This window comes from Electrona antarctica (genome assembly GCF_951216825.1).
Source record: "Electrona antarctica genome assembly, chromosome: 9".
Lineage (NCBI taxonomy): Eukaryota > Metazoa > Chordata > Actinopteri > Myctophiformes > Myctophidae > Electrona > Electrona antarctica.
In genome coordinates this window covers 18,550,505-18,566,174 of record NC_136790.1, presented here as the reverse complement: position 1 = coordinate 18,566,174, position 15,670 = coordinate 18,550,505, and the positions used below count along the sequence as shown (strand labels likewise).

The 15,670-nt window shown below is 45.0% G+C and overlaps 1 protein-coding gene across 1 annotated transcript in view; it reads left to right on the top strand.

Moving 5' to 3' along the window:
• Positions 1 to 15,127, top strand: part of mmp24 (matrix metallopeptidase 24) — a gene marked incomplete at its 3' end in the record, with an annotated part of 130,622 nt that extends 115,495 nt beyond the window's left edge. The window contains exons 9-10 of the mRNA XM_079511358.1: positions 11,732 to 11,998; positions 14,730 to 15,127. Coding sequence (XP_079367484.1) covers positions 11,732 to 11,998; positions 14,730 to 15,127 — 665 coding nt within the window. The remainder of the gene's footprint in view (positions 1 to 11,731; positions 11,999 to 14,729) is intronic.
• Between the last annotated feature and the right edge of the window lie 543 nt (positions 15,128 to 15,670).

Here is a 15,670-nt window from a genome sequence, read left to right as displayed (position 1 = left end):
GCCAGCCAATAGGAAGACAGTGGGGGACTGTGTATGGAATTAGATCTACAAATCATGGGGATGGGACTGTGCATGAAATTAGATCTACAAATCACAGGGATGGGACTATGTATGGAATTAGATCCACAAATCATGGGGATGGGACTGTGTATGGAATTAGATCTACAAATCATGGGGATGGGACTGTGTATGGAATTAGATCTACAAATCGTGATGATGGGACTGTGTATGGAATTAGATCTACAAATCATGGGGATGGGACTGTGTATGGACCAACACCATATGGTCATGGCACAGATGTGAATTGCCTCGAGTCTGGTTTGAACCCACAACCTTCTGCATGTAAGGCAAACGCTCTAACCACTACACTGAGGCTGCCCAATTCCACTTTCACTTTTGTGTACCTCTCACACACACTACTGAAACTTTCACTTTCGTGTACCTGGCTCTCACACACACTACTGAGAGTGTCTCACACATGCTAGTAAGGCGCGCACGCACGCACGCACACACACACACACACACACACACACACACACACACACACACACACACACACACACACACACACACACACACACACACACACACACACACACACACACACGATTTGTAGATCTAATTCCATACACAGTCCCATCCCCATGATTTGTAGATCTAATTCCATACACAGTTCCAGCCCCATGATTTGTAGATCTAATTCCATACACAGTCCCATCCCCATGATTTGTAGATCTAATTCCATACACAGTCCCATCCCCATGATTTGTAGATCTAATTCCATACACAGTCCCATCCCCATGATTTGTAGATCTAATTCCATACACAGTTCCAGCCCCATTATTTGTAGATCTAATTCCATACATAGTCCCATCCCCATGATTTGTAGATCTAATTCCATACACAGTCCCATCCCCATGATTTGTAGATCTAATTCCATACATAGTCCCATCCCCGTGATTTGTAGATCTAATTTCATGCACAGTCTCATCCCCATGATTTGTAGATCTAATTCCATACACAGTCCCCCACTGTCTTCCTATTGGCTGGCCTATGTACAACCATAACCCTGGTCCCAAGCATGCTACAGGTCACCAACTTGGTGGGTAGTCTTACAGAACAGGCTGTAACATATTAAGCCCCGCCCCCACTGGCTTCCTATTGGCTGGGCTTTAAACAGCCATAACTCCAATTCCGAGCATGCTCAACTTGGTCCATGCAGTTTCTGCAGGAACTGCTTTTCTAGTTTAAAACAATATAATTTCAAACTTTGGCTAATGAGTCGGCCGGTCGGCCGCATGGGTCAGCCGGTCGGCCGCATGGGTCGGCCAGTCGCCCGTATGGGTCGGCCCGTTGGGAGGCCCATGGGTCGGTCGGTCGGGAGGCCCATAGGTCGGTCAATGAATCCTATAGGTCGGTTGGTAAATCTTATAGGTTGGTCGGTCCCGTAGGTCACCGTATGTCGTTACCAGATGTAATAAGTGTAATAGTGTAATAGGGTAATATGTGTAATAGGGTAATAGGGTAACATGTGTAATAGTGTAATAGGATAATACGTCTAATAGTGTAATAGGGTAATATGTGTAATAGGCTAATAAGTGTAATAGTGTAATAGGTGTAATAGGATAATACGTGTTATAGGATAATACGTGTAATATAGTAATAGTGTAATATGTGTAATAGTGTAATAGTGTAATAGGCTAATACGTGTAATAGTGTAATAAGTGTAATAGTGTAATAAGCTAATTAGTGTAATAGGGTAATAGGGTAATAGGGTAATATGTGTAATAGTGTAATAGGGTAATATGTGCAATAGTGTAATAGGTTAATATGTGTAATAGTGTAATAGGCTAATAAGTGTAATAGTGTCATAAGTGTAATAGGGTAATATGTGTAATAGTGTAATAAGTGTAATAGGGTAATATGTGTAATAGTGTAATAGGCTAATTAGTGTAATAGGGTAATATGTGTAATAGGCTAATAAGTGTAATAGGGTAATAGTGTAATAGTTAATAGGGTAATATTTTAATAGGGTAATGTGTCATAGTGTCCTAATGTAATGTGTCTAATAGTATAATAGTGTCATAGTGTAATGTGTAATAGTGTTAGTGTACTATTACACATATCACACTAATGGTCATTATATGATATATTGACATCATCATTAATATTATGATGCCATTTTTGTCTTCTTCTCAGTCTGTGTCTAAGAGAGGGGGTGTGGACATTTAAGGAACCCGCCCCATGGTGACATTATCAACGGCCAATCAGAATAGAAACAGCAGGCTTTCTATTCAAGGGATAAGTTAGCATGATAAAATAGAAGCCATGTTGCTCTTGTATTAATAATGAAATAAAATAAAATGAAATCTTCTACAGACAATGTCACTGGTAGGCAGGTCTCTGAACTGTCCATAGCCCTCCTCTGCTTTGGGAAACAGAGTGAGTAGAGAAAAGGTGTCTGTCCTATGAAAAAGGTTGTCCAATAAGTATCATTCACTCGTCATCAGTATACTCTGCAAAAAAAGTCCCTCTTTTTCCTTCTGGCTTTTGCCATTTTCTCTGTGGTCCTGCAGCTCTGATGGCGTTGTTGGAGTCATTTTGGGCCTCCCATTCCCTCTCTCTCCATATATGGAGTACACTGATGTCATCAATATGATGTCACAGTCATAGTACTGATGGCTAATGGGTGGGCGGGCTACCCCATCACTATGAGTCAGAAATATGTCTGTATATGTATTAATAAATCACACTCGTGTGAACTGAGTGGTGCAAGGTCTTATATAGCCTGATCAGCTGTGGTCTGACGTAATGTCAGTGACCATAGTAACCATGCTCGTTTTTTTGGTACAAACACGGGTACACGGGTACAAAGCCAGTTGTTGGAGTGGTTTGCACCACTCAAAAATAAGATAACAAATATTGTAAGGAGATGCAGGAAGGATTATTATAGTAAACTATTAGAAAACAGTAAAATACTAGACAAAAGAGTAAAGATTGCAACCAGTCGTAAAACTCAGACCCCTGAGATTGTGGCATCATGTGGGTCTGTGTGGTCAGTGTGGAGTCATTACAATTGGAAACCCCATAGAGGGGGTGTCAAAACTCTCTCTATATATATATAAATATATATACACTGTATATCTATCTATCTATCTATCTATCTATATATATATTAAAAAATAGTTGTTTAGATAAAATTATCATATATATATATATATATATATATATATATATATATATATATATATATATATACACACTATATATACAGTATATATATATATACACAGTATATATACAGTATATATACAGTATATATATATATATATATATATATACAGTATATATACAGTATATATATATCTCAGTTGTGTGTGCGTGCACATCTCAGTTGTGTGTGCGCGCGCATCTCAGTTGTGTGTGCGCGCGCATCTCAGTTGTGTGTGTGTGAGGCAACATTTTCAGTAGTGTGTGTGAGGTTTCACTATAGTGTGTGTGAGGTTTCACTATAGCGTGTGTGAGGTTTCACTATAGTGTGTGAGAGGTTTCACTATAGTGTGTGTGAGGTTTCACTATAGTGTATGAGAGGTTTTCAGTTGTGTGTGTGCGCGCGTCTTAGTTGTGTGTGTGCGTGCATCTTACTTGTGTGTGTGCGCGCATCTTAGTTGTGTGTGTGCGCGCGTCTTAGTTGTGTGTGTGCGCGCATCTTAGTTGTGTGTGTGCGCGCATCTTAGTTGTGTGTGTGCGCGCGTCTTAGTTGTGTGTGTGCGAGGTTTCACTATAGTGTGTGTGAGGTTTCACTATAGTGTGTGTGAGGTTTCACTATAGTGTGTGTGAGGTTTCACTATAGTGTGTGTGAGGTTTCACTATAGTGTGTGTGAGGTTTCACTATAGTGTGTGAGAGGTTTCACTATAGTGTATGAGAGGTTTCACTATAGTGTATGCGAGGTTTTCAGTTGTGTGTGTGCGCGCATCTCAGTAGTGTGTGTGTGCGCATCTCAGTAGTGTGTGTGCGCGCATCTTAGTTGTGTGTGTGCGAGGTTTCACTATAGTGTGTGTGAGGTTTCACTATAGTGTGTGTGAGGTTTTACTATAGTGTGTGTGAGGTTTCACTATAGTGTGTGTGAGGTTTCACTATAGTGTATGCGAGGTTTTCAGTTGTGTGTGTGCGCGCGTCTTAGTTGTGTGTGTGCGCACATCTTAGTTGTGTGTGTGCGCGCATCTTAGTTGTGTGTGTGAGAGGCAACATTTTCAGTAGTGTGTGTGTGAGGTTTCACTATAGTGTGTGTGAGGTTTCACTATAGTGTGTGTGAGGTTTCACTATAGTGTGTGTGAGGTTTTACTATAGTGTGTGTGAGGTTTCACTATAGTGTGTGTGAGGTTTCACTATAGTGTGTGTGAGGTTTCACTATAGTGTGTGAGAGGTTTCACTATAGTGTGTGTGAGGTTTCACTATAGTGTATGCGAGGTTTTCAGTTGTGTGTGTGTGCGCGTCTTAGTTGTGTGTGTGCGCGCATCTTAGTCATGTGTGTGCGTGCATCTTAGTTGTGTGTGTGTGCGCATCTTAGTTGTGTGTGTGAGAGGCAACATTTTCAGTAGTGTGTGTGTGAGGTTTCACTATAGTGTGTGTGAGGTTTCACTATAGTGTATGAGAGGTTTCACTATAGTGTATGAGAGGTTTCAGTTGTGTGTGTGTGAGGCAACATTTTCAGTAGTGTGTGTGAGAGGTGAGTTTGAATTATGGCCCATACGGCACCCCATACATATCTTCTCTCTCTCTCTCTCGTGCACATGCTCTCTCTTCCCTATCTGTATGCCAGTACCTTTGTCTCGAGACCTTTTGTTTTTGGTTAACTCTCTGTCTCACTCGCTCACCTTCTTTTCGTCACCACATTTTGCATCCTCTCTGACGCACTCTCTCGTTCTCTCTCATACCATATATCTCTCTCTGTCTCTCTCACGCACACACACGCACACACGCACACGCACGCACGCACGCACGCACGCACGCACGCACGCACGCACGCACGCACGCACGCACGCACGCACGCACGCACGCACGCACCCAGGCACGCACGCACGCACGCACACACACACACACACACACACACACACACACACCTCCTGACTTAATATCCTGCTATCACGACGTGCCAGGAGGCAATATTAATAGCTTTGCTTTCCCTGAACCCTCAGCTGCAGTTTCTCCCTCCCTCCCTCTCTCTCTCTCTCACACACACACATGACACACACACGCACACGCACCGGTCATGCTATCAACGGTCACCATGACCGTTGACAAACACAACACACAATGCTACACTCGTAATTACAAACACATTGTGATGATCACAATGGCACACTGTGTGACACACATGGACACAATGGTCCAGGGAAGAGCCGTGATTGGTCCTTTGACCCACTGGTGTTCTGCTTGGCTTTCTCGTCACCACAAACGCATCGTCATTTAACCAAAAATATGTGTGACAAATTAAAAACACAAATTTACACAAAAAAGTTCATGAAGCAAACAATTAAGACACAGACCGCCGGGCCGGCCGTCTAATGGCCTTCATATTGTTCTATTAAAACTACAATATTAATAATACAGCCCATATTGTTCCATTAAAACTACAATATTAATAATACAGCCCATATTGATTGAGAAAATCCCCCCTTTTTATTTATTTATTTAGAGGATTTAGAGGGGACCCATTAGCCTGGCATGACCATAGAGTCTATTGTCAACATTCCATTAGCTTGATTCATATTATTGTTATAGTGGCCATCAGCTTCAGTTACTTCAGAACCATGGACAGTATCTGCAGCTACTAGTGATGCGCGGGCCGGCCCGTGACCCGCGGGGCGGGCGGACGAAAAAAAGCATTTCTGGTACCTGCTCTCCTGCGTCTACTGTCTACTCCTCCTGCTGAAACCATCAGCTTGTTCTGTTGTTCATCAATGTGTTGCTTATGAAAAGGGCCCCTACCTTTTTGACCATTGGAGAAAAGTGCCCTCTCCTTTCTGAGGCTCTGAACCTGACTCGTCATCAGCGCAATGAGCACATCTGCACCCAATTATTTCTTAATTGAGTGCGGTGCTGTGCAGATCAACAAGCTCTAAGCTCTAAGTAGTCCAGTGTAATTTCACAATTTTCCACCACACAAACCTAATGACTGACGGGAATGCGATTATGCGATCCTTAATTTGAATAATGCTGGGTGTTGAAAACTGAAAACTTTTTGTTTTCGCCGCAGGGCGGGCGGGTCGTTGATTAATATATTGTTTTGCGGGGCAGGTTGGTGCCGGCTGGCTCCCGTGGCGGGATGGGACGGGCTGGTTATGAAAAAAAGCCAGCCCGCGCATCACTAGCAGCTACAGTTACTTCAGCACCATGGACAGCATCTGCAGCTACAGTTACTTCAGAACCATGGACAGCAGCTACAGTTACTTCAGCACCATGGACAGCAGCTACAGTTACTTCAGAACCATGGACAGCAGCTACAGTTACTTCAGCACCATGGACAGCAGCTACAGTTACTTAAGAACCATGGACAGCATCTACAGTTACTTCAGAACCATGGACAGCAGCTACAGTTACTTCAGAACCATGGACAGCAGCTACTGTTACTTCAGAGGCTTGGACAGCAGCTACAGTTACTTCAGAACCATGGACAGCAGCTACAGTTACTTCAGAAGCATGGACAGCAGCTACAGTCACTTCAGAACCCTGGACAGCAGCCGCAGACATCTCAGGGACTCTATATCTCTCTCTAGCCTGCAGGGAAACCATTCCTTCCGATGGTAACTTACGTCATGCTGTAGTCACTGCAGTGTTACGAATGTGTTATGTAACGCAACTACTTCATACGGCGTATGAATCCGACACGTTTCTTCAAGTACGTCTTGAAAATAGGAGTTTCCTTTTTTTTCACCATCCGGCCCCGGACCGGTTCACACAGCGATTTTAGAAACACAGACGAGGCTTTCATCCGAGGTGGAAAGCCTGGTGATGCAAGGTTAATCTCTCTCAAGCCAAATTCCAATACGCAAATCTCTGCTCACTCGCTCACGTCAAACATTCTGTCCTCCAGCTTAACCCGGAAATAGCTTGTGTCCCAAATGGCAATTTGTTTTTGGAGGAGCCGAGACCGGGGAGAGCGGGAGCTCTCCAAGCCTATTGCTGTGGCTTTCACCGAGTGTACAACCAGTGTATACAGTAGTACACTCAAGCCTGTTCCAGTGTACACTCAAGCCTGTTCCAGTGTACACTCAAGCCTGTTCCAGTGTACACTCAAGCCTGTTCCAGTGTACACTCAAGCCATTCCAGTGTACACTCAAGCCTGTTCCAGTGTACACTCAAGCCTGTTCTAGTGTACACTCACTCAAGCCTGTTTCAGTGTACACTCAAGCCTGTTCCAGTGTACACTCAAGCCATTCCAGTGTACACTCAAGCCTGTTCCAGTGTACACTCAAGCCATTCCAGTGTACACTCAAGCCTGTTCCAGTGTACACTCAAGCCATTCCAGTGTACACTCAAGCCTGTTCCAGTGTACACTCAAGCCTGTTCCAGTGTACACTCAAGCCTGTTCCAGTGTACACTCAAGCCTGTTCCAGTGTACACTCAAGCCTGTTCCAGTGTACACTCAAGCCGCTTGCTGGACGTGTTGACAGCCTATCTGGTCAACGTTGCTCCAATCCTTGACAAACGTGCCACTGACACAGTTTCCAGGGGTCTGCCATGAAAATAGTCACATCATTAAATCTAAACTGAACACTTACTGTATGAGGCACCACAACAGTGTTTAACACTTCAAATGGTCATAAATCTGTAATCATTGCTCAGAGCTAAAAAAAAATACAATCTCACAACCTGTGACCTTTTAGATCGGCTATTTTAGCTATTTCTGATTTAGGCCTATTTACTTTTTTTTGGAAATAATATTGAATAATATTTGCTTTATAAATCATAGTGGAACTATAGTGGCCTGCTGGTGTGAGTGTGGAACTATAGTGGCCCTCTGCAGTGAGTGTGGAACTATAGTGGCCCTCTGGAGTGAGTGTGGAACTATAGTGGCCCTCTGGAGTGAGTGTGGAACTATAGTGGCCCTCTGGAGTGAGTGTGGAACTATAGTGGCCCTCTGGAGTGAGTGTGGAACTATAGTGGCCCTCTGGAGTGAGTGTGGAACTATAGTGGCCCGCTGGAGTGAGTGTGGAACTATAGTGGCCCGCTGGAGTGAGTGTGGAACTATAGTGGCCTTCTGGAGTGAGTGTGGAACTATAGTGGCCTGCTGGTGTGAGTGTGGAACTATAGTGGCCTTCTGGAGTGAGTGTGGAACTATAGTGGCCTGCTGGTGTGAGTGTGGAACTATAGTGGCCCTCTGGAGTGAGTGTGGAACTATAGTGGCCCTCTGGAGTGAGTGTGGAACTATAGTGGCCCTCTGGAGTGAGTGTGGAACTATAGTGGCCCTCTGGAGTGAGTGTGGAACTATAGTGGCCCGCTGGAGTGAGTGTGGAACTATAGTGGCCCGCTGGAGTGAGTGTGGAACTATAGTGGCCTTCTGGAGTGAGTGTGGAACTATAGTGGCCTGCTGGTGTGAGTGTGGAACTATAGTGGCCTTCTGGAGTGAGTGTGGAACTATAGTGGCCTGCTGGTGTGAGTGTGGAACTATAGTGGCCCTCTGGAGTGAGTGTGGAACTATAGTGGCCCTCTGGAGTGAGTGTGGAACTATAGTGGCCCTCTGGAGTGAGTGTGGAACTATAGTGGCCCTCTGGAGTGAGTGTGGAACTATAGTGGCCCTCTCCATCTTCAAAGTTGCCCACCACTGAATTAGATGTATTATCCACAAGGGGAAATTGTTTTGCTCGGGTCAATGCATACATTCAAGACAAGACAATACATGAATATACAGTACACCACAATAAAAACACCCAGCAACCACAAAGACACTAAGTACTTTGATTATATGAATTAGGTATGCCTTATTCTAAATTTAAAGGGTCTTTAAAAGAAAGCAATGTCCTCTCCACACTCGTGGAGTGGAACGCCCCATAATGTGTTCGTGCATGCTATCATGTGTGTGTACATGCAGCCTGTTCCCAGCATATAGCACAGTCATTTAGCCACCTGCTTTTAATCTTACATTATTGTGACCTCTCCTTACAGCCTTGCTGTATTGTGTCGTACTGGCATTTTGCTATACGTTGCATTAATCTTTCATTGAGTTCACTCTCGCTCTCTCTATCTCTCTCTCTCTCTCTCTCTCTCTCTCTCTCTCTCTCTCTCTGTGTCTCTGTCTCTCTCTCTGTCTCTCTCTCTCTCTCTCTCCAGGCACATGTTTGCGTTAAGCAATAAGCAGTAGAGTGTTTAGAGGAACTGCGGTTGCCCTTTCCGCATGCATGGTCAATCGCTATTTAGAGCGTAGCGGCGTGATTGAGCCAACCTGCATTAATCTTACTTTGTATTCATCGACCCCACGGCGTCCATTTGAGGTGGCAGGACTCAGGAAGTCTATGGCCATTGTGTTTTTAACCCTGAGTTAACATTAGAAGGTTGAGTCTATACTTTGGAGAACGATACTAATAGTACTTAATGTACTGTTTCATTCTTGGAAGCACGCTGAGGAGCGAAAATATACCACAGTCCAAGGATTGTTTTGTTGTCCAAACCGTGGCTGCTGACTGACCCTCCCTCTTAATCTTATTATAGTGTTTACTTGCGCTACGCTGTGCTATGTAACGTTCCTGTTCAACCCCTGAATTTGAACCCGGGTCTCCAGCTTAAGCATTTTCACCACTCAGCGAATAGAGACTGCCTGCTTGCATGGGGGAGAAATACAATTTTGAACTTGCTGGGGTCAAAAGTTGTGTCGAGCCAAAAACAGGTCGTGTCCAAAACCTAGACGCATGATCTAAATGTCTCAATAGAAGAGCAGGCAGACCAAACACAACCACCATGTAATATTCCAACATACAGATTAGACAAAATAACATTTTAGTCAAAAGAAAAAGAAAACTCACACTTGTGTCATACATCATCAGACATCAGCCAATCAAATCATCACATTCCATGCTACAAGCACACAAACACACAAAGCCGTGCATAGGAGGAGCTAGTGCCCCTCAAAAATACATAGAGCTACATGAACGCTAGGATGTTGATTCTCTGGGCGGAAATAGGCGAACATTCGCAAAAATAGGCGAATATTAGTGCAAATATCTACTAGCTCACATGTTATGACTGCACTTTGTGCTTTGTAGATCAGCAGTTGTTTTGCTATTCGACATAGAACCACCAATTAATTCAATTTACACTCTGGATTCAGCTGGGTGAAAGCTGCACTCGTCCCGCTTCTGTCCCTGGCAGTTCCTCCTCCAATGATCTCTCTCTAGGACAGGGCTCTCCAATGATCTGTCTTTAGGACAGGGCTCTCCAATGATCTCTCTAGGACAGGGCTCTTCAATGTCTTGTCATCCCAAGGACTCCTTAGCTGAGAAAGAGATGAATCAGGGACCCGCACTGCATATTGTATTCAACTTTTTCATAGATTTCATAGACGGCATAGACTTGCCTTTTATTTTTTCATTTACACATTATCTTCAATATTAATCTGTTGGATTCATGTTGATGTGTATTTACAGACATTTGACCACTTAAAACACCCATACTTAGTAAACATGACCGTTGGCTCTGTACTTAATCTGCTCTTTTTATCCCTCTACACTTCCGTCTTTGACAAAAAATAGCCGATGTGCTATTTTCCCTGTTGTAACTCTGAGGACTCCCTAGGGGTCCTGGGCCCCCTTTTAAAGACTTCTGCTCTAGGATTATAAGATATATTATAGTCTCTGCACAGAGGCCATGGTAATGTTTCTGGTCTGGGTGTTAAAGTGTGTTCTAGCACTTATCTCCTCCGGCATAACAAGTGACACTGGCACTCTTCTTGCAGTTTAATGTCTTGTAATGTTACATTGCTTTGCTGCCGTGGAGAAACCTTGCGTCTCCATATTTCAACTATACATTTCCTTTGTAAATTGATGCCCTACTTCATCGTACAACTGCATGCCTACCAATGGTGGCATTGGAATAGGTGGGTTTCTGAACTGTCCACAGCCTTCCTGTGAGACACAGATTGAGTAGACAAAAATGGTGCCGTCTGTCTATAAAGGGCATTAGTGAGAAGTGAGGACCATATGAGGATAGGTTGAAAATGGGTGAAGTGGTCTTCTATACACCTGCTGTTGCCAATCTCTGAAATAAAAATCTTTCCAAGTGTAGGTGCAGCGGCTCTACTCTCGCAGGTGGCTAAACTTCTCGAGCCAACCGTCTGAGCAAACTCATTTCCGTCCGCTTGTCGGACGCTTTTTCGGTCATGACCAAACACTACCCTCTAAATACAATAGTAGTCCACCACTACAAATTTCCTCCCTGCGTTGACCTGTGTTTATTTTATTTGTTTTATTACATTTTTATCCCACGATTTTGTAACCCATTTTTCACCCAGTGTCAATTATCTAATGTAATCCTGGGCTCCACACTCCCTCTGCCAACCTGGGGAGAGCAACGGACTGACCTCATTCTTCCTTCAATGCATTCTTTTCACGCTTCTTTTCACCTGACAGGGTCGGGAGTTTCTCCGGTTGGAACGTATCGCGTGGTATAGGAACACGTTATTCCGACCTGTGTTTATAATCGTTTGCCCATCGTGTCTTTCCCTTTCTTCTCCAGGTGAAAAGTACTGGGTGTTCAAGGAGGTGACGGCGGAGCCCGGCTACCCCCACAGCCTGGCGGAGCTGGGCAGCTGCCTGCCCAAAGACGGCATCGACACGGCGCTGCGCTGGGAGCCCGTGGGCAAGACCTACTTCTTCAAGGGCGACCAGTACTGGCGCTACAACGAGGAGAAGCGCACGGCCGACCCGGGGTACCCCAAACCCATCACCGTGTGGAAGGGGATACCGGACGCACCGCAGGGAGCCTTCATCAGTCGAGAGGGCTGTGAGTGTCTCACTTAAATATAGGTTTATTTATTTTTTTACCATTTTCGTTTTCCAAACGACTAGCCTAACCTGCTAGCTTTACTAAGCCTAGTGGCTTTAGTGCTCAGTGCGCCCCCGTCGCGTGCGTTTTCAGACTGTTTTCACTGAGACCATGTGATGTACAATTTCATAATGATATTTTCGGGGGCGTGTCATAAGACCTGTAAAGGTCTTTTTGTCGCTGTCGGGCAGCACATTTGTACCTTCATGTTTCCACTGTTTTTATTTTTTTAATAAATCAAATATAAATGCACATGTTCACAATTTTCAAAAAAAAGTTGCAGATCTACAAGTCAGTTAAAATGATCAACCAGAGCTTGTAGCAAAATGATAACTCCATTGGATTCATTGTGAACACGGGTTATTGTTTTTTTTTCTCCCCCATTTTCTAAAACGTGTTGTCTTGGACCGTGTTGTCTTTCCACCCGACAAGGATGATATAAGTTTGATTAATGACAACCGTATCAAATTAGCAAACAAGCATCGCGTCCCTCTTCCCTTTTCACTTGGAGAACTAAGACCCCGATCTGTTTGTGTGTTGCATACTGTAGGTAAAGCGTGTAATACTATAAACAAAACAGTTTGAATAGGTTTAATTTAGATATATGTTTTATAGATTCAGTCAGACTCTCCCTCCAGGCAGCTGAACAATTTAAGCAGCAGTTAGGAACTAATTCACTTACAACTCGCATCTAGCTAATGATTCCCTCCTCCTGTTTGTTCTACTGCAGCACAGAACGTCGCACACACGCACGCACGCACGCACCGCACGCACGCACCGCACACACGCACGCACGCACGCACCGCACGCACCGCACGCACGCACGCACGCACCGCGCGCACGCACGCACCGCACGCACGCACGCACGCACGCACGCACGCACGCACGCACACACACACGCACACACACACACCGGCATTGCATTACTATTGTAAGGACATCAACATTTTAGGACAGCAATTTTATAAATGCCACTTTTAATAATTTTTGCCATTTTTTGCTATAAGCCTATAACAGATCTACAAGATCACAAAGTGTCGCAGTTGTGAGCTTATAGACAAGTCCGCAGAGCCGTGCCCTGTAGGCCAGCAATCAATGCTGTGGTGTCAAGCTGCAAATGTGACACCGCAGCTATGATTGCAACCAGGGCAGCCTGCACGGATTTGTCTAGATCAGCTCTTTATCAGTATGAAAACAACCATCTCTCTCACAAGTATGGTAACACACACACACACGCACACACGCACACACACACACACACACACACACACATACACACACACACACACACACACACACACACACACACACACACACACACACACACACACACGCACACGCACACGCACACACGCGCGCACACACACACACACACACACACACACACACACACAGCCCTCCTAGAAGGAATGTGCCCATCATCACTTCTGCGTGTCAGGCTCTGACCCTATGGCCCGCCGTAAGATAGCACAACAACTCCAGGGTGCAGACCTCTGTGTGGGTGGCTGGCTAGATCACAGTCAGACATGCTGCCATGGTCGTTGGGGTGTGGTCTTGAAGCCATCCTCTGGGAGTCTGGCGGTGACGCATGCACAAAGTGTGTGTGTGTGTGTGTGTGTGTGTGTGTGTGTGTGTGTGTGTGTGTGTGTGTGTGTGTGTGTGTGTGTGTGTGACGCCATCCTAGACCTCTAGACCATCCTAGAACTCTCTCGCTCTCTCTCTTTCTCTAATTCTCTCTCTATGTCTCTCTCTCTCTCTCTCTCTCTCTCTTTCTCTAATTCTCTCTCTAATTCTCTCTCTATGTCTCTCTCTCTCTCTCTCTCTGGTAGAGTCACATCGGTCTCGTGGCTACAGTGTGTCATAGGCATTACATAACATTGTGGTCCAATCAAAACAAGTCAAACTGTGACGCTTCCATCGTGACAGAGCAGAGCTGTCTGTGACGAGACGGTTCACAGTGTTTTGAGGTAGCTTAAAGGACCTAGTAGTTGAAGGAGCTAGTAGTACAGAAATGACTTATTATCATCAATTACACACCCTGTGAAACCCTGAATTCTTGGAGATTTGTTTGTCTTTGTCACATTCCTGAGACAATATTTTGATGACGGGTCTGACATTTTCATGTCTCATTTCTTTGAAAGTCTTTGAAACTCTTTGGAAACATTTTTACCCAAATGACATGCCCTCTATGAATCAATTATAATATCGATTATAATCATAATAATATGTATTGTCCCAAAAGATATATAATTATTCATCTTCACAGGTGTGTTCAAACACCCGCAACAAAACAACACATACAGTAGCACAGAAAAACACCAAGACAATGCAATAACATGAGGTCCCCACTGTATACAGAACCATGCTATCGGCGGGACAGTTTGTTTAATGCCGTAATGGCCGAGGGGACAAAACTCCTACTAAAGTGGACCTTTTTCCATGGCAAGGTTCTGTATCTTTGTCCTGATGGAGGTTGAAAAAGCGGTTGAAAAAGCGATACAGGGGATGATCAGTGTCATTTGATATTGAAGGTGCTAACCGTGTGATGGCCTTATCGTTCATATCAGAAAGTGTGTGTGTGGAACTGGGAAGTCCTATAATCATATATATTAGATTAAATTAGTTATATATTTTTTGTTTATTGTATTAGTTTGGTGTGTTGTTGAGACCCTCCTACCTCTGTCCACAGACTACACGTTCTTCTACAAGGGGAAGGACTACTGGAAGTTCGACAACCAGAAGCTGTCGGTGGAGCCCGGCTACCCCAAGTCCATCCTGCGCGACTGGATGGGCTGCGACCAGTCCGACATGGAGCGCGCCGCCGGAGGGGTGGGGGGAGGAGGGCAGGCGGGCGGCGGCAACAACCGCGGCGACCGCTCCATGCCCCTGGATGACGTGGACATCATGGTGACCATCAACGACGTGCCGACCACCGTCAACGCCATCGCCGTGGTCATCCCCTGCATCCTGTCGCTGTGCATCCTCGTGCTGGTCTACACCATCTTCCAGTTCAAGAACAAAGGCACGCAGCAGAGCGCCATCATGACGCAGCACTACTACAAGTACCCCGTCCAGGAGTGGGTATGACGGACGGACGGACGGACGGACGGAACGCGCCTCCCGAGGCGGGGTGGTGGAGGTTGGAGGGGTGGGTTTGTCCAATATCGACAATTCAAAAGGTTTTTGAGCGGAGCTGACACACCGCTAGCTGATTGGCTACATTACGCGTCGACTCGCTGGCTTGGCGGGGCTTTGGCGGGGGGGTGGGGGGGGGTCGAACCCGCGCAAAAGCCGGTAGGTATAGGTACAGTAGGTACAGTACAGTACACACGTCTGCTCTGAGGGAGTTAAGCGGGAGATGTTTACTCGCAATATGAGCTGTGTGTGTTTGTTTGTATGCGTGCGTGCGTGTGAGCGTGCGCGCGTGCGACTCGTGCCTGTCTTGTAAAACACAAACACCTCGGTGTAGACAAAAAGGAAAAAAATAAAATAAACTGTCCAGGAAAAAAAAGGGTGAAACTCAGATTTTTTTCATTTGTTCACCTGAAGCGGAAACCTTAAAGTAATAATGGTAGACGAAGCTGCAACAGCATGAGAAGACAATGAAACCTGTAGGATGGATTTGACGTT